The sequence below is a fragment of the Tenebrio molitor genome, chromosome 7 (genome assembly GCF_963966145.1).
Source record: "Tenebrio molitor chromosome 7, icTenMoli1.1, whole genome shotgun sequence".
Taxonomy (NCBI): domain Eukaryota; kingdom Metazoa; phylum Arthropoda; class Insecta; order Coleoptera; family Tenebrionidae; genus Tenebrio; species Tenebrio molitor.
This window is the reverse complement of record NC_091052.1, coordinates 19,599,741-19,620,585: the sequence shown is the minus strand read 5'-3', so window position 1 is coordinate 19,620,585 and position 20,845 is coordinate 19,599,741. Positions and strand designations below refer to the sequence as shown.

Below are 20,845 nucleotides of genomic sequence, written 5' to 3'. Positions count from 1 at the left end.
TTATATTTATTTATACGTAAACTGAAATACAGAAATATAGTTGGTGCACAAGAAAAGTGACACATCTCAAAAACCTCATTTTTCAGTAGAACGATTTTAATACTATATTGGGATATAAGGTTAGGAAGTGCATTATAACAGAATCGAGAAAGAGTTTGAAAAATCGACACGAAGGAGGCACATAGTGTACATTTTTATATCCGTGAACAGTGAATAATTGTTTAAAAAAATTTGTAGTGTGAAAACGTACCGTTTCAAATTTTTGTGGCAAGAAAAAATTATAATGTTTTTCTTTTGTCATTCACCTGAAGAAAATCCTGATTTCGATTAGTTTTAATTTGAATCGATTCAAGAGCATCATGTACACCTTTGATACATCTGCGTAATGAACTGAGAAGTGCAGTGGTACCTGAAAATTTCTAAATGATAAGCCGACCCCTTATTATGATTATAAGTTTACATCAGGTTATTAAGACCCAAACTAACCGCGCGCTGCAATTTAGTACTTAGGATTTTAAAACCTTCGATCCTCGCTGCAATTTGACATCGCCGTGTAAGGGACCCAAAAAGTTAAATACGGATAATTGCCAGCGTTCAGAATATCTTTTGCCAAACTATACTGAAAACATAGTGTAAAGTGCGTCTATCGATATTTTAAAACGACCTTTTGCTTCCTTCAGTGGTTTATTGCCCGCTAACAAAGATTGTCGTAAAAGTGGTGAGTAACAGATCCTCAATAATCCGCAGGTACCATCGAGAGTTTTTGTTACAGTGTAGGTAAATAATTCCCTAGTAATGAGACCATCATAAACGACCCAAAATGTTAACTAGTGTTTAAAAAGTCATTTCAAAATATCGATAGACGCACTTTAGTAAAGTTTGTCCAGCGAGAGATTGGTTGACATAAACACCACTAAATTCTACGTAGAGGAAGTAGTACCTAGCGCACGTAAAATTTGAAATATATCCTTCAAGCAGTAACATTTTTGCCCTGAAATTATGCTCTAATTAATGTATTCTAGTGCATTTTGTAGTGATGGGTTAATTTAATACAATTTAAAATCTCCCAATCTCTCTCTGGACAAAGTGTACCAGTATCCACTCCACGTGGTTAATATTTGAAGGTAAATGCAAATGACTGACCTGTTACTATGACAACTCATATGAAAGTTAATGCCAAATGTGTGCGATTTGCACCACTAATGTTCATCCCAACGTGAGCAGCTACCTATTAATTTATTTTTCCGATTCTCTAACTACCGTGAGATCATTAAATTTATAATTAAAGTAGGCTATGACTTTAAAATTAGATTGGCAACACCGTTGACAATTTGATTTGAATTTTCAAAATGGCGCTTCAAAATTCAATACAAAATATAAAACGGCGATTTAACAATTGTATCCAACACCCGGATTGGATACAACTGTTAACTCGCCATTTCATATTTTGTATTGAATTTTGGAGCGTCACTTTGATGATTCAAATCAAGGTGTCAACGGTCATAGCTTAGTTTAAATACCTATAAATAAAAGATCTCACGGTATTAGTTGTATTCGACTTTTCCAACGATAGTGCCTTTTGCAGAACCTCAAGAAAATAAAGAATTTGTAACACAACACAACGTAGGATCGTTAGTTTGTTCAAATAATTTACAAAAGTGTTTCGTTCATTTCCAAGTTCCGGCACCAACAATTCATACAACCAGAAACATTCTGTTGGTGTCAGGACTAGTTTTGCACCAAAAAGGGAGAAAAATTACAATATTTTAAAGTTTAATTATTGCCGTTTATGTAACCAAGCTTAACTCAACTTAATACAAAAATTTCCGATAATATTGCGGAATCTGGAAAAGTGCCCCGAATGCTTGCAGCGTTTCCACGTTGAATGGCAAGGGAAATTCTCTCGAAAAGGAATTTCTTTGATTTTGAATCGCCTGATTCCGCGATAAGTCGGTTTCCGATGACATTAATGAAATCGATGGCTTCTTTGCACCAAGGGCCTAAGGTTTCAAATGCTAAACCTTTAAATATGTAGTTTGACGAAATAATTGAACTATATTTGCTATGTTTGCGTTTGCAAGCCATTTCAGCGGCAAAACCTGAGACTTCAGATGATTTCAATACGTAACTGTCTGCAAGTGTATCTACAACAGTAACGTCCCAAACCAAAGGTTAACCTTTAATCCACGGTACTAAAGTCATCCCATCTGGGCGTTTTCCGTCATTTCGAGAGAATCCGTTTGGTTCTAAAGTTGAAGTCACATGAATAGAAGTCAAAGACCGGTTGATAATTTCAGTGTGTCTTGAAAATCTACCACTGCTTTTGAAACAACTTAGACCGTGAGTGCCAATTTCGTCAACTTTCGCATTGCATTTGCAAATATGAGATGTTGAATGGCAATACTAAAAATCATGGGACCGCAGGGATCTCCTTGCTGGGCTCCAACAGAAGAAGAAATTAAATGATTACCGAAAAATAAAGTTGAAAGATTTCTATAGCATTGATAAAGATAAGGGTACAGAAGTGGGGTATGACATTGGACTTCTTTTAGAATACAATCCCGTTCGACTGAGTTAAAGGCATTTTTGAAATCTAATTTAAGAAGAACTTTGCCACGGTTTTGAACGTTATTAACAAAAGTTCGTGTGGTATGAATTGCTGCTTCGCATCCTAGTTTAGTTGCCACGCCAATTTGGTGTGGAGATAAATACGAATTTACAATATCACGACTTTGAAAACAGGCTAGCTTTCAGGTCAATCTTCGCAAACAGTTTCCGATAGCGATCGGTCTAATTCCTCCATCTTTCTTGTTAAGGGCACATAAAGACGCACCATACAATAAATGGTAGATTTCTGAAGGAAGTTGCTCAGATAATAAAAAATTGCACAATTTGGTTAAAGCTCTTAGTGCCTTCTGACCTGCTTCACCCGCTGATAAAGATATGATATCTTTCAAGTATTGTGGTCTCATGCCATCTAAACCTGGTGAAGAACCGGCAGGAAATGAATTGATAGCTTCTCTAACGTTTTGCTCATTGACTATTAAACTAATGTCTCCTGGTTTGGAAGGGTCTGGGAAAAAAAGTTCGCGAGATGGTGAAGGATGTTTTTTTCAGTTCTTCAGCAACATCTTCGTTGAATGAAGCTAATGAGTCATCCGAGGACAATAATTTGACAGCTCCTCTGATATCAAAATCGGCTACTTTTGCCTCGACTTTCTTAGCTAATGATAAATTTGTACGTTTCTTAGAACCAGTTCGTATTTGAGGTACTTCAAAATTAGAAAGATTTTCTTTTATATGCTTATTCAACGACTTATCAGATTTCTCTGCTACCTTGAAAGCTCTATATGAAAAAAGCGAAAGATTTTCAAAGGAAGATATTGATTTGGTCGAAAGACAGAACTTAATTTATCTGCAGCTAAATTTCTACAAGCTTTTGGCAATCTTCTAATAGTTGGTAACTGAAGTTTCAAATTAATTAGCAATTTTGTTATTGAATCAGTTGAAGAAGAAGTAGTAGAAGTTGATAGATTATTATCGACATGATACTTATCTACGTGAATTTTCAATCTGTTGTTATCCTTAAATGATTTTCCAGGACATAGATTACAACGTAATCGTTGAGATCCATTAGGTTGACTATCTTCTGATGCGGATTGTTTCTCATAATCAATTGAAGTAGATGGAGTTTGATTGACCTGCGTCGGTTAAATCTTTGTCACTAATTTTCCAGTGGGTAGTTCGTAAACGAAATTTTGAGTCTTGAGGATATTTAAATTCAAAAAAACTATCATTTTCGTCAAGAGAAATATGAGATGATGTTGACAGAGGCATGGCATACAAAGTTTGGTTTGTCCGGATACAAAAGAGCAAATAGTTTACTAACAGTAGAAGTTAAACCCATCAAATGTGGTATCTTCCTCTTTGTTTTGACGAGAGCTTTCCAAAAACGCAAAAAAAAATACTGGGTGTTCTATTTAAAAAAATATAAGTTTGTGTTGCCACCGGTACACCAAACACCCTGTATAATCTAAAATATTTTTAAACCGTGCTCATAGCTTGTATAACATGAAATAATAACATTTTTCAAAGAACTTATATTAATTTAGTAAATCTACTTTGCCAAACAGTTGGGACACCCGGTATATATATTAGGTACTTGTTATTAATATCTATAAATAATATACCTACTGACAAAAACAGTTTATGAAGTTTTATTTACAAAGTTTTATTAATAATGGTAATGCTTTACGGTAACTAACTACAACAAAAACACCATTTAATTAGATGCTTTTATAAAACAGGTCGAATTGATCAATAAGTTAGAATTTTCTATTGGTTGCATTGAATTAAAATTAATTTATTACTTATGAATTACGAGAAGCTTTTTAGATCTCAAGATAGTCATTCTAGTGGACCTCAAAGATCACCTTGTACTTTATGTCCTGGAAAATCTTTTAAGGATAATACCAGATTGAAAATTCACGTAGATAAGTATCATATCAACAAATAACTTATTAACTTCTTTTACTTTTTCTTCAACCGATTCAATCACAAAATTACTTAGTAATTTAAAACATCAGTAACCAACTATTAAAAGATTACCAAAAGCTGTAGACATTTAGCTCCAAATAAATTAAGCTCCTTATTAATAATAATTTTCTTTCGACCAAATTCATCTTTTCCTTTGATAATCTTTTGCTTTTCCCCAATAGAGCTTTCAATGTAGCAGAGAAATCTGATACTCGTAAGTGATAAGTCATTGAATAAGCATATTAAAGAAAATCTTTTTAATTTTGAAGTATCTACCTCAAATACGAACTGCTTCTAATAAACGTACACATTTATCATTAGCTAAGAAAGTGGAAGCAAAAGTACCTAGCCGATTTTAATATCAGAGGAGCTACTAAATTATTGAAGATAATGCTGAAGAACTAAAAAAAAATATATCCTTCACCATCTCGCAAACTTTTTGAAGTGAAACTTTTTATGGGAGGGTCTTGAAATTCTGATCGGCAACCTTTTTGTGTGACGAAAAGTGGTGGGGGTAAACACTATTGGGTCGAGTGGGAGCAGTGTCTCTGTCTTTGTCACACTCACGGCATTTATCGATAATGTCCTCTCTTTAATTTGGAGGCTTAAAAATGAACAATGAGTTACGCATTTCGATATTGTTTAGTGTTATCGTTGTTTATAATTTATTTTCTTCATTAAAATATACAATTTTGTTGTGAATATGCTATTTAGAAGTGATTGATGAATAATTGTATGTTTCCCTGTAATATAAAAGTTTCACTTCTATCGTGCGTCTTTACGACACATTCTGTTTTTTTCCCAGACGCTTTCAAACCAGGCCAACTTCCTTCATTTGTCATTTATTACAATATGGTGCGTCTTTGTGTGCCATTCGCTGTCAGAAACTGTTTACGAAGATTGACTTCAAAGTTAGCCTGTTTTCAAAGTCGTAATATTGTAAATTCCTATTTATCTCCACACCAACTTGGAGTGGCAACTACTCTGGGATGTGAAGCAGCAATTCATACCACACGAACCTTTGTGAATAGCGACCAAAACCGTGGCAAAGTTCTTCTAAAATTAGATTTCAAAAACGCCTTTAACTCAGTTGAACGGGATTGTATTCTAAAAGAAGTGCAATGTCATCTCCACTTCTTTACCCTTACCTTTATTAATGCTATAGAAATCCTTCAACTTTATTTTTCGGTAATCATTTAATTTCTTCTTCAGTTGGAACCCAGGAAGGAGATCCTTGCGGTCCCAATTATCTTTGGATTCTCAACTAAATATTTAGTATTTAGATGATGGAACCTTAGCTGATTAGCCAGAAGTAGTTTTGTCCGACTTTAAGAAAGTTATCAATTTATCCAGGAAAATGCGTCTTGCATTAAATCTTAATAAATGCGAGATCTTTTGCTGTTCTGGAGACACAGATTTAAAAGTCATAAAGGAATTTCAAAATTTAGCACCAGGTATTAAAAATTTGTGACCGAGGAAGTTTATCTCTTTTTGGCTCTCCAATCTTTGACCAAGGCTTCAAATACACTATCGAAAAAACTATCATTACAGTTGAAAATCTTTTACACAAAGCTGAACTACTTAGCAGACATGTGGCTTATACTTTAACCAAGAATTGTCTTTTCATACCAAAATTTAATTTTTTATTAAGAATAACTCTATTTTGGAAATTTTCCAATTATGTTAATTCAATTGATTCTTCTTTAGAAAGAATACTAAATTTACGTTTAACTGATTTACAATGGTGTCAGTCCACTTTACCGATTACATTACATTACATTTGGTGGACTGGGAATTCGCCGCATTTCTGCTATTTGCCTCACTGCTTTCTTATCTTCAATTCATGGTGTTAAAAAGCTTGTTTCTCTATTATTCAATTTAAAAAATAATAAACAATATGATGAAGCTTCAGCGGTCTGGGATGTAGAAAATGAGAACGATAGACCAACAATTCCACAATTCAGAAGCATTGGGATAATTAATATGACTTATTAATTCACCTAGAGACTTGGCTCGTTTTAAGGCTTTGCAAATGCAGATAATCAGGATCATGGTTATATGCAATGCCTTCTCCTAATATTGGTACTCTCTTAGATAACATTTCCTTCGAAGTTTGTATTGGTTTAAGATTTGTTTGTGATCTTTGTACATTTCATATTTGCAAATGCAATGCGAAAGTTGGCGAAATTGGTATCCACGGTCTAAGTTGTTCCAAAAGCCGTCGTACATTTTCCAGACACACTGAAATTAATTCTATTATCAACCGGTCTTTGACTTCTATTCATGTTAATGTAACATTAGAACCAAACAGACTGTCTCCAAATGATGGAAAACGCACAGATGGGATAGCTTTAGTACCATGGATTAAAGGTCAACCTTTAGTTTGGGACGTTACTGTTGTAGATACACTTAGTCAGTTACGTTTTGAAAGGATCTAAAGTTTCAGGTTTTGCCGCTGAAGTGGATTGCAAACGCAAACATAGCCAATATAATAATAATAATAATTTATTTGCCTGTTAGAAGTCGTAGGTACAATTTTATACATAACCCAAAGAAAAAACAACCATAATTTTTAAAGAGATACAAGTGTAACGAGAAAAAGTCTATAAGGACTTGGTGAATGAAAAAAACTTTTCAAAAGAAAAAATAGAACGCATTTTCTGTTAACAATTGCTTCAAATGTTGTTTCACAGTTCAACCATTTCGTCAAATTACATACTCGTAGATATTTAAAGGCTTAGCATTTGAGGCGTTAGGCCCTAGGTGCAAAGAAGTCATCGGAAATCGACTTATTGCGGAATCAGGCGATTCAAAATCAATGAAATTCCTTTTCGAGAGGATTTGCCTTGCCACTAAATTGTATCAAATAAACTAAGTAACCAACGATGCTAACTACCATCTAAGTAAGAAAGTTTTGTTAAATATTTTGTACTTAATATAATATATTTTGCCTACCTTAAAACTCAGCGTGCAATCTATGGGAAACAAACCACAAATATAAAACTTTGAAGACTGTCTTTCTAGTAATAAATATTTCAATGTTTCCTAAAATTTTATTGGCAATTATATTTCAAATGTTTCTACATATTGAATATAATAATCTTACGTGTTTGTTGAAAATGGTTTTTTTGGACGATTGATCAGTCAAATCCATCATCAAAAATTTCTAAAAGCGGATACTGTTACATGTGTACCAATAGTTTTCTTATTTTACCTGTTGCTGTATTTTTTCGAAATAGTAAAACATCAGGAAGTCAAAAAATAACGTTATCAGAATCCAGAGCAGAACAAAAACCACATATAATGTGAAATATGGCGAGTCGGATACAGGAATATAAAATAGGTAGTGTAAAGAAGTTGCAATTAGAACAAAATCATTGAAAATTTTGAATAATATAAAATTTTCAAAAGTTTTAATTACGCGTAAAGACAAACTACGTAGTGACAAATACATTTGGAAGTAGGTTTTTAGCGTTGTATTAATAATTACACTCTGCTCGTATAGTTCTGTTAACATCAACAAAATTAAAAAGTATAATAACAAAATACTTAAATTAAAGAAACGAGCAGCATAAAAGCATAGAGTGTATGTAAATTCTCCTGGTGTGAATTGCAATATTAGCATAAAATCCTGCACAAACACAATAATTTCGATAATCACATTGACAACGATAAATTTTAGAAATAAAATGTGTACTTTTGAAATTGCAATTTTTTTTTCAGTTATTTCAAAAATTAGTTGCTGATTTTCTAAAATTTCATTGATCACTGATGCTATTTCATATTTCTTCATGTATGAATTGTATACCACACTGATATTTTGAGAATAAATGGGAATAATTTGAAAAAACATTGTGAAATAGTAAAAAGTGTTTTCAAATCTAACGAATTTAAAAAAGCACCACATATTCATAATTATTCCAAATGTGCTAAAAAATAGTGTTTTACAATGTACATATGTAAATTGTTTATCTTTGTTGATGGTATAGACAGGTAAACCTGCATACGTCCAAACATGGAAAACACAATTTAATAGCTCACAGAGATCTCTCGAATACATGCGTGTATATTGTGTCACGTCTTGTTCTGTATTAAGGTAATGATAAATGATTCACCTTAATGAAACTAACTATTTACTTAAATGTAAAGGGATGGTTAGGATTAATTAAACGAGTGAGTATAATTTCTTAATCATTCAATTTATTACAGGTTATTTCACGAGTGATAATGAGCTCGACGGAATTGAAAATGCAACCCACAATACATTTGCAAAGCAAACCTGGATGTGAAAACGGAAAATGTCCAGATTTGCTTTGCAGATGTATTACGGGTTGCATTTTCAATTCCGTCGGGCTCTTGTCACTCGTGAAAAACTCTGTAGACTCCAGCCGTTTAGTGAGGATACATTAGGTGGGGGAAACCTGCGCGGTCCAAATATTGCAGTGCCGTAGAAAAACCAGTGCGTCCCATAGAAGTGGTTTATATAAAAACATGTAGTTAAGCAATTTATACTAAGTTTGATGCACAATTAAGTATTGTATTCGTTGCTGTTGATTTAAAAACGGGTGATATAAATAATCGTCGTCTGCGCCGATAATAACAAGTCGTGCCATTCGATGTGAAATGGCACTTGGATCGCGAATGAATGCAAATTGTAATACCTACGAAAGGTTCTCAACTAGAATAAATGTCAATCGTCAATTCGTCATTGATTGCTAAAATAACGTAACTACAATAAGAACTTCAATCATAATCGGTGCAAATCATTTTGTGATATTAATTTGTGTTCGCGAGAAAGAGCTAGACATAGGAAGGGTTCGAAACTCGAATAAATATCTACCGTTAATCAGTCATTGACTATCAAAATAACAAATACACTAAGAACTTCAATCACAATCAATGCAAAATCAATTTGTGTTCGCTAGAAACAGCTAGACATTTAAATTTTGACAATTCGAATAAATTTTTCCTTCTGTAATTTCTGTAATACTATTACAGTTTCCTATAATGCGCGAGGTGGTGACATCTACCGATATTTTGCTGGCAAACTCCAACCACCCTTATTTCCTAATAATTAGGGCCCGGATTTTAGGCAAAATGGACTATTTTTATTTTTTAAGGCACATGTATGAAACTTGTCTATAAATGATTTCTGGCTTAATTAGAGTAATTAGAGCCATATTTGATTCTGCCTATTCGGCCTAAAATGCCCTTTAAATACCTATTTTACCTTTTAACTGCCTGAACATGCCTAAAATGACCAAAAATCAATTTCATTTTTGCGGTTTTTTCCCAATTTTCGAATTCTGGGAAGTTTACGGTATTGAAAATGTAAAAGTGGTACCTCAATAAAATTTACAATGCTTTATGATTTTAAAATTTAAGGAGATGTAATTACTGAAATGTACAAAGTGCAGTACAATACAGGAATTACTTTTTCGCTTTTACGGTTGGGACCATGATGTCAGCGGTAAATACTCCGACAATACCTAAGTACCACAAACCATTAGACTGGACTGGCATAAATTACAGAGTTTATCTGTTTGCCTCTGTTCGAAGGGGTGCAGGTATACGCGGTCTAATGTTTTCTGATACTTAGGTATTGTTAGAAGCTTTAACGTTTATAAAATGGTCCTTGCCATAAAAACGAAAATTAAAATCCCGAAGTGAAACAATAAGAGAAACCTTAAGGGTGTCATTTTCTAAAAATTTAAGAAATATAAAATTAACCATCTCCTCTGAAATTTGGTGGGAGACGTAAATATAAGCATTACAAATTTGTCATTTCTCGTTTACTTTATCTCCGTGCAGTGGTCGTGTTTCTTGTGAACCTGTTTAAAGTGAACATAATGCCGAAACAAAAAATTAGTTTACGCGAAAAAATATTACAGTGGACAAGCAAGAAAGATTTATATGAAATAAAATCAACCCGAGAAATGTTTTTTACTTATTTGAAAATTTTATTTTTTGTAGTTTATATGCGAAAAAAAATGTCACTTGCAACAGCATGAGCAAACGGCCATCCATAAAGAGAACATTATGACACCGCTTCGGCAAACGTTGCTGACACAGAACTTGGAGGAATCGGCAAATAGTACATTCAATATGGAACTTTGTAACGTCTTTTTAGCTGCCAATATACCATGGCACAAACTACAAAATCCTGCGTTTCAGAATTTTCTGACAAAATATTGTGGTAGAAAAATTCCGGATGAGTCTACTTTACGGAAAAATTATTTACCAAAATGCTACAAAGATGTATGAACATACTATCTTTTAATATTTAATTTAAAATTATTTTCACTTTTAGACTATTGACCGCATTCGGAATGAGCTGGATCCTTTTAACATATGGGTTTCAGTTGACGAAACAACAGATGCACTTGGGCGATATGTGGCGAATTGTCTGGTTGGGAAACTTTCAGAAGATGAACCTGGAAAATCTTATCTTTTGGCGTCTAAACAATTAGAAAGAACAAATCATGAGACAATAGCTAGATTCGTAAATCAATCTTTAGGTAAGGGTTTTTCACTTTTTTAAATTTATTTTGATTTAAAATTTCTATGCGTAGAAATCTTGTGGAGTACCAGAGTTGTTGCTGAAAAGTTTCTTTTGTTTGTAACGGATGGAGCACCATATATGATAAAATCTGGTAGACACCTTAAGGTGTTTTATCCAAAAATTGTGCATGTCACATGCTTAGCGCATGCTTTAAATCTAGTGGCTGAAAAAATTCGCTATCAATATGAAGATGTGGATAATTTAATTTCGAACGTGAAAAAAATTTTCGTTAAGGCACCTTTGAGAGTTGAAATGTACAAAGAAAAACTAAAAGAAATGCCACTGCCTCCACAGCCAATTTTAACACGATGGGGAACATGGCTTCAGGCTGCTATGTTTTACAGCGAACACTTTGATTCCATTAAAGAAGTAAGTATATAAAAGATAAGCAAATTAATTGATTGTTAAACTGTTTTTAACTACTCACAGGTTGTCATGTCCTTTGATGGAAGTTCTGCTGTTGCTATTCAAAAAGCACAGTCTATAATGAAGAAACCCGGAATAAAAAACCAATTAATTTATGTTCGCAGTAATTTTAAAATAATCTGCGAAAGTATTACTCAATTGGAAAAAAATGGGTTACCTTTAACCGATTCAATCAAAATTGTTGAAAACGTATTTACCTCCCTAAAAAAATCTCCAGGCCCTGTAGCAGCAGTAGCATTAAAAAAACTTGAAGATGTTACTGAAAAAAATCCTGGATACAAATTTCTTCTAGAATTGGCAAGAATTTTTAGAGGTGAAGATGTGCCGGAACATGACACCAAAATGGAAGAAATTTATTACAAATTTGCGCCCATTACCTCTTGCGAGGTAGAAAGAAGTTTTTCAAAATATAAGTCCATTTTGGTGGATAACCGACAATGTTTTAAAGTAGAAAATTTAGAGCAATATCTTGTATGCAATGTAAATACGTAACAATGTAAATAACTAACAAACTTGTAGTATTGTATATTAATTAATAAAAAATAATTAGTAAATATCTTGTTGTGTGTACCTACTTAAAACTTTAAAAACACATTTTTTAATTTAATTAACCACAACTTTAAGGACCTAGTATGGCTTATTTTCAGTTTTTAAGGGACTATTTGCAGTAGTTTAAGGGACTATTTTAGGCACCTATTTCCGACTTTTTAATTGCCTAAAATCCGGGCCCTACTAATAATGGACTGGTCGAATAAAATAGCGTTGTTGCGCATCCCCACCGAATGTATCCTCACTAAACGGCTGGAGTCTATACACATATTTATCAAAACGCAAATTTGTAGTACATATTTTTAAAACATTTAACATTTTTCACAAAAATGAACACGTATCTGACATCAATTACATCTGATAAAATGACATCTGATAAAATATTTATTACATGTGAAATTTGACTGACAATTCAACTCGCATTCTCTCGACCAATCAGATTTACGAAATTGATCAGTACGGACCAATCACGTTTGTTTTAAAAAAATTGCCGCGGAAATTTTCACTAGTGAGAATTGCCGCTGGAAATTTTCACTAGTGAAAATTGCCACCAAAAATGTCCAACAAAATGTTTCCACTAGGATATTTTATTTTCTATTTTATTGAATTTTTCAATCTTCGCTCGGTGAATTGTCATGCCGAATACAAACTCGTGCGTACGAAATTGCAGGAAATTTTCTCCTCAGACCACTCGTATTTGTTTCTTAAGACAATTTTCACTTGTTCGCTTCGCTCACTTGTGAAAATTGTCGCCGAAACAAATACTCGTATCTGAGATCGAAAATTTCCTGCAATTTCGTACCCACTCGTTGTATTACTATTGAAAACATGTAATGATCTAATACATTACCTACTTCTTTCCGCCAAATATTCGAACCTGTGCAAAACTGATACAAGTGTGGTGGTGATGGTCCTAGGTTATGTTTTTCTTTTGGCGGAAAAGATTCGTCATGCAAACAATGAGGGTTCCAGTTGGAAGAGTACCGCAAAATAAAACACACATGTGAGGCGCAAAATACCTTTTATTGAAAAATGCTTATAATAACTTTGACTCCGGCGAACAAATGATTTGAAATTTTAATTCTCCAAGGGGGCACAAAATATCTACACGGGACGGTAGCGGGATTGATTTCTCGTTCAACTCACGCTTTCAAAAAAATGGATCGCTTTCAACACTGTCGCTTCTTTTAGAAAACTCCAACAATAACTAACAACTCTTACTACCCACGCGGGCGAGGACCGCTTCACCCCCGATTCTCTTCCGCTCTCTCCGGGCTTGCCAACCTCGTTTCTCAGTTCCTAGCCTATCCGGTAGTACTTTTGTTTTTGGCGCGCTATTGTGGCGGTACCGGGGATTTGATTTAAAATTTAAGTTGTGTCACTACAAACAGTCGAAAACTTTTTGTATTGTTTTTTTTTCTCTAAATGATTTTTCATTAAATGCTCGATATATTTTATCCGGATATCGAGTTTTCGATATTCTTTAATGATTGTGGAAACTCTGAGTGAAGCAACCATACAGTTTAACATTTACAAAATGAAAATCAATAACAAAAAATCCCAATCGTCATTTCATTAGTATCCACTAACACCAAGCAACACGTTTTTGTTAAGATTAGATCAATGCATATCTACAAAAGGTACCGATTAATTTCACATCAACTTAGACAACTTTATGGAAAACAACGAATTCGACCACTGTAACGTTAAAATTTAAAAAATCATAATAATTAAATGACTTCTAAAGAAGGCGTTTTATTCTGTGGAGAATTTTTGAACAGCCCAATTATATAAATGTATTCGTGATTGATATCATAATTTGTACACGCCACATAATTGCTTGATGGTTAATAAAATCCATCTCCACCATTTACCTGGTAGTTAATTGACATTCAGGATGAACTTCGTCATTACGGGTACCTATTGCTACGAAATAGCAAGTTGATAATTATGTAATAACCTCCAAACCCCTGCTTAATTACCTATTGGCCATCCATGTACATATTTAGTGTGATTCTGTTTCAAAATGTAGCAATATTGTTGATTTTGAATAGATGCAACCAATCAACAGCTTCATATCATAGCAACTACAACATTGTTTTATAGCAATATTGGTAAATTTTAAAACAGAATCGCACCAAAATTTGTTGTTGAATTAGAACTCTGAAAAAGAACACTAACTTACTGACTCTATACAATAATAACCCTCAACATCAAGAAACAAACACAATTAAAAATGGACCAAACAGAATTAAACAGGAACACTGAATTGCCCACTCTATACAATAATAAAATCAGCACCAAGAATTAAACAGAATTAAAATGAAACAACAGGATTAAAATGAAACAAACAGAATAAAAATGAACAAATTAACATTATTTTGAAACCTAAATTGGGCTTGAAACGCTGTTACGTAAGTGTCATATCATGCAACTAAATTCCGTTGAGCTGATACTTCTAAAAATTGTTCTACATTGGTTTGATTTCCCAAAACCGTTCTAATTAATAATTACTTCCTAAATTTCATTCTCTCTCTCTCACACCTCTGATTTCTACGACTATCTGGCTTTACCGTTACCCGGTCCTCTGTGCTTTCTACCGACTCCTTGCCTTGTTACTACACTACACTAAAAGTGCAAACGATTCTAGTTATTTTTCACGATAAAGCGCTCTGTTTCTATAGTATTTTCAACCAAGGAAGTTCGATATATTGTAAAGCCATCAAGGAGGGGCAAATTCCCATAAGCTGAATTTTGAAAACATTGTATACCTTATATTTTTAACAATAGAGTCCACTTTTAGTTGCTAGGGATCTTACGGAGGGACTGCAGTTGAAGTTTGGGCATCGTGGGTGGGGTTGAAGCCAGGTACATTAGAAAGCGCCCCGAGTTATTTCAGCGGCACCCAACAGTAGATCATGTTGAAGTTTAAAAATTAAAATTTAAAGTAAGTTTAATATAGGTTTTATTTGAATTTTATAAAAATTAATGAAATTAATTTTCATCTTCGGAGTCCGAATAATACTCGTCGGAGTCTTCTTCTTCCAACGATATAACAAATGGACTTTACACTTTCACCGTTATGAGTTATGACCATAAATTTATCTTTTCTTAAAATTGAATAATTAGGAAAAGTTTAAGTTGATTTGAAAGCCTACTGTCTTGAAAAGAAATTTACCTTTTCTTAAAGGGTTTGGAAAAGATTAAGTTAATCTGCCTTTTTCGGTAGTACAGGTACAACAAGTATGGTCGCATCTCATTGTAAATATTGTAGGAAGTTATGTGTTGTTGATATGATATACCTAATATTTTTGTACTACATATCACAAATACTCGTAACAAATACTGCTGTTAGATTAAAAAAAAACATTTTTGTTTTGGAACTTCTGTCTTTTAAACTTCTGAGATATTCATGACCACTTTTGCCATAAGGATCGACCGTATTGAATTGTAGATTTTACAACTAGTGGCTGTAAGGTTGACTTTCGTTTACCACTATTCTTACGGAAAACCGAACCAATCTCCACCCTGCACCCTGATTAGTCCTTTTGGTGTTTTGACATTTTAACAACTGACCAGACTTCCTAGTTTGAAAATAGTATAATTTGCAATTCTCGCCCTTTAATTACAAATATGCCACAAATTTGAGAATGGTAAATTAACCTAATGAACATTGATTTGGTGGTTCTCTCAATTTGAAACCTACTTACATCAAATTCATTAATTCAATTACCCCCTGATTTTAACTGGACCACCCAAATTCTCGAACATGTAATTTATTGCAAGGCTTCCTTTCCCCTGAACACTTGTTCTCCTTGGGCTATGGTTTGCCCCAGACGCGTACCTGCATTTTCAAAGAAAGGTTGGCAGATTTCACTTGAGGAGTGTGGTACCACTCTTGTGGACAAAGCAACCATAAAATTTACAACTGACTAGCATTTCCGTCGCAAATGAACGGTATTTAAAACATTTCGTTGAAATTATTTTAAAATTAAAATTCTTAATTTATCAAACCTATTTGGACCGTTACACTATGGAGATACACAAAGGCGCGATTTTCGAGCGCTTAAATATAAAATTTATTTTGATCACTTTGTATAACATTAAAATAAGTTATTGAGCTTGTTCCCGGAAAAGCGTTTTTAACGAGTATTTTTTACCTTTTTCTTTGTAATTTTTCAAAATTTATTTTGTTTGGGGATGTTGATAAAAGCCAATTTTAAGAAACTAATAAAATTTGCTAATGAAAAAATTACATGATTCTTTTTTCACCTTTTATTTATTTTAAGTTAAACAGAACCGGTGGATCCAGAAAAATGGTTTTTAGCATTAAACTGCATTAGATATGTTAAGTAGGTATATATAGTTGATAACATTTTTACAGGTTTTATACAAACTCATTTATTATTTTCTTACCATGAAATTCAACGTGCAATTTATAAGAAACAAGCCACAAATACAGTATGTTATTGAAATGCGTTAAGAAAATTTAAACGGTGATAGAACTCATCAAAACAACTTACTTTTCTATTTACCATTTTTTCGAAAAATCTTTCTAAATCCAGATAAAATTTTAATTAGTTTAATCGTAAATTCTAGTACCCGCCATTGTCTCCTTGCGTACATTAAGGGTGACCGATACCAGCGTTGACTAGAGTGTATTTCATTAATTGCAAAGAACTCAGTTAATACGCAATCATTCGTCAAGTATCATACATCAAATTAAAGGTTTTTTAATTCTCCAGACCGCAGCGTTATACTTTTTTTATAAGAGAAAAATATTGTCTGATGATATGATAAAAACCTAAAGTGCGCGGCTTTAATTCGATTTTTTATTACCTAAATTTCAATATTATGCTTCCAGATTTTGTAGAATGAATCTAAATAAGTTTACTGAGTCCGCTGCGTTGTGAAATTGTGGATGAAACATTTGTTTTTTTTTATATTGAGCTTAATGTAAAAGTTAAATGTTTCGTCTTCCAGGCGAACATTTCGTTAGAATATTTTGTAATTCTATACAATATATTTACCTTTACCTACTACATTAAATAATAATTAAAAAAAAACAGAAGTTGTGGAAGTTATTCATTTATAAATTTGCGAATAAAAACGGTTTTAGTTCATCGCTTTTGCCACCAGAGGCAGTAGAGGCACATCTTTTCTTCGATTTCAAAACTACCTACCTGTTTAGGAACGGGACAAATCCGGGGGTTAGTTTGGGCCGCCGATCAGTTTTCAACCAGGAAATTTTATGACTTTACAGATAATACCCTGTCCCGGTATTATTCGAATTTCTTCAGAAATTCTAATATAAACTATGACCGTACAGAGCGAATTAATTTTTGCTTTTTTTTTATGAAAACTAATTTTTGGAATTAAATATTAGGTTTTTATAAAAATATGTACGTATAAAAATAATGAATAAATTGTTGTCTAATTTACTCCGCACATTATTACGTCAATGTCGTTAACATTATATAATATATATACCGGGTGTATTATGAAAAATCTTTGGTGCTGTAACTTCCTTATTTTTCAGACGATTTTAATAATTGATGTGTCAAGCAAAATCGTTTTAAATGGGCTACAATTTGAATTGATCCAATATTTGTTCTTGAGTTCTGTTTATTAACTTTTTTTGCTCAGTTTTATAGAGATTTTTATTTAGAATATGAAAATGTAAACAACATGTTCATGCATAGAAACAAAAAGAAGAAATTAAAAAATAACGGTTTTTTTTTAAATCAAGCAGTCACATTAAACAGTAATAAAAGTGCATTCTAGACAATGTCTATTTGACTCCGTCGATAACAGAAATGATTTAGTAACAAGAATCGTAGCAGTATGAGAACAAATACCACCAGAATTTTTATTAAACGCCGCAATAGGCGTCAGTGGAAGCTGTCGAATGTACCTTAGAGAGAATGGAGGTAATTTCGAACATTTGCTATAGTAAAGTTATGGTTACTTGATTTTTGGAAATTCAATTTTTTTTAATTAAAAAAAAATTTTTGATTTTTTATTTTAATGTTTGTGTTTCAGAAGATAAACATCTATCAGAATAAAAATAAAAAAATATACAGTACAACTTAAAAAAACAAAGTTAGCTGCGGTCTGTCAAAAAATATAATGTCAAAAAAAAATTATAGCATGTCGAGCTATAGTGTTTCTAAAACGAATTTTGTTTGATGTATCATTTATTAAAATCGGATAAAAAATAAGGAAGTTATAGCACCCGGTATAACAAATTAAGTACAGAAATATTGATTTATAAATTAAAGTATGATCGTATGAAAAGTTTTGTGCGTTGTGGAGTATGCAGGTAGGTATATGTATAAATCACAAAAAGAAATCGCGAATTGGTAATTATCTACTCCTTCGCGAGACCAGTAGTTCCATTGCAAAATAGGTGGTTTTTTGGTGGTCATTTGAATGTCACAATGACGTTCTTTTTCGCACTAATGCGTTTAACTGTCACTTTTTCACATTAGTGCCAAAAAGAGTGAGAAGTATAAAATTACAAGAAAAGCTTTCTTTTCTTTTACTAAAGCAATCAAAGTATTGAATTGATCTCATCAGTTCATCATGTAAAAGAAACTTTTAAAAAACGCAAGCCATTGCTCAAATCGTTGATAATTGGCTGCGACTTCGCAGGTAATAAACTGGATATGCATTACATATAGCAGCTATACCGCAGATCAAAATCACTCATTTGGCAAGAAAATCGCTACAAAATTGTAACAATAAATATCACTTTTGTAATAAATGAATTGGAGTAGATAGAGAGTGATAGAATGATAGGAGTAATAAATTAGTGAATTAAAAAAATTAAAACCTGTATTTCTTTTTTCTTGTTTTTTGCCTAATACTTTACGGAATTAGAAAAAATCTTGTATGTAATTCGTTGCAAAAACATGTCTTTTTCGCATACGACGTCTAACGTGTCTAATGCGAAAAAGACATTTATTTATGGGCGTGAATTTTGGGACTTCATATTATTGGACCATTTTAATCTATTATAATATTAATAATTTTATTATTCGACAATTTTCCAGAAGAAAATTATGTCTTACATTTTTAGACAAAATAAGAAATGTATTTATTGTTTGTCTGATAAACCAGATTAAACCATAAAACTCCGAGAAACTTTCGGTAAGGGCATGGAAACGGTCAGGGCCTCAGGGCTTATTATTTCAGGTAAAAATTCAGTTTGGTTTCCATACTTATCTATATACTCTACTGTGTATTAGTGGCTGCATTATAAAGGTGGCAAAACTGAAACACTTCGCCAGTACCGGTCACCCTTAAAAGCGAAAGAAGATAAAAACTTAGGTAGTCAAGCAAAAACCAATTCTTTATTCGTAGTAAGTGAGAGTGATATTGAAGTTACGCACCACACTTGATCAAGGGCACTAACCTTTAAATTAAATGTTCGAAATGACGCCCTCCGTAATCGATGCACGCTCTTGTGTGCCCTTCGAGCCACAGAAGCTTGAGTTCTCATCAACATGTCAGAATTTTATCGAATTGCCTCGGTGTCAGCTGGAGTCTCATACACAATCTGTTTTCAATGGCCCCATAAAAAAGTCACAAGGGTTTAAGTCCGGTGAACGAGCTGGCGATAAAACTGGTCAATTACGACCTATTGAAGAAGCCATTGACAAAATGCAATTAGACGTGGTGGATCTTCTGATCTTAAGTGTTGAACGCGTTGAAGATGATACGGATGTAATGACAGCATTCACAAAGGTACGTGGACAGGGAACTTGGCGACTGGGAAATCTCTTCATGTACCTTCATACAAACGCCTGGTTGCATCAGTATTTGATGAAGCTTCCCTGTAGATGAGCACCATGTCTGTTAACTCCGGATTAGTGTACTTCACCATTTTTAACGATAATTACGGGAAATTCACTTTCTAATAAATTGTAAACACAGCCGCATGCAGGTGAAGGACGTGACTAAATTGTGTCAGTAAGTTTTTGCAACACCTATCCGCCTGGGTATTTACTTTTTTTGCGTTAACGTTTTTCGTACGAAGCCGTTGCTCTTTCACCGTCCCATCCATAAACGACTCGATGACACGGAATACGGTGAAAATAAATTCGAGCATAAATTTGAGTTTTCGAAAAAATGGTAAATAGAAAAGTAATTTGTTTTGATGAGTTCTATCAGCGTTTAAATTTTGCTAACGCATTTCAATAACACGCTGTATAAAAATCTGATGATTGTCTTTCTAGCTTGAAATACATTAATTTCTCCTAAAAAATAAATTAATCATTTTAATCTTTTAGATTTAATTTTCAATACATTCAATACGAATTTGTGATAGACTGGAATTTTGCATAATTGATCAATTAAATTCATCATTTTGAACTTCTAAAATGTCAATTTGATATCAACTTAATTGGTTTTGATGATCTTACCTGTTCAATTATTTTTTCAAAAGAATAAAACATAACAAAATCGAAATACAAAATTATTAATGTCCAAATTAAAAGTGTAATGAGGTAGCAGGTAGGTGTAGGACGATTGGTACATGTAGATGCTCATGTATACGAAATAGTACAGGAAAGTTGCAATAACGGTAAAATCCGTGAAAATCTTTAATAATACGAACCTCTAAAAATTTTTAGTAACTTGTAAAGACAAGTTAGTAGTGGTGTAGTCATGCATACATTTTTAAATTGTTCTCCAATGATATATTCTTACTATAAAAGCAATACAATTAAATGCATTAGCAGTGCAAAGATAAAATTGAAGCTGCGACCT

The 20,845-nt window shown here is 33.0% G+C and overlaps 1 protein-coding gene across 1 annotated transcript; it reads left to right on the top strand.

Moving 5' to 3' along the window:
* Positions 1–10,489: 10,489 nt before the first annotated feature.
* LOC138135664 (uncharacterized) lies at positions 10,490–12,078 on the top strand. The gene is made up of 4 exons (XM_069054460.1): positions 10,490–10,794; positions 10,847–11,054; positions 11,109–11,467; positions 11,528–12,078. The coding sequence occupies exons 1-4, from the start codon at positions 10,576–10,578 to the stop codon at positions 12,014–12,016; spliced, it is 1,275 nt and encodes a 424-aa protein (XP_068910561.1). The 5' UTR covers positions 10,490–10,575; the 3' UTR covers positions 12,017–12,078.
* The last annotated feature ends 8,767 nt before the right edge of the window (positions 12,079–20,845 follow it).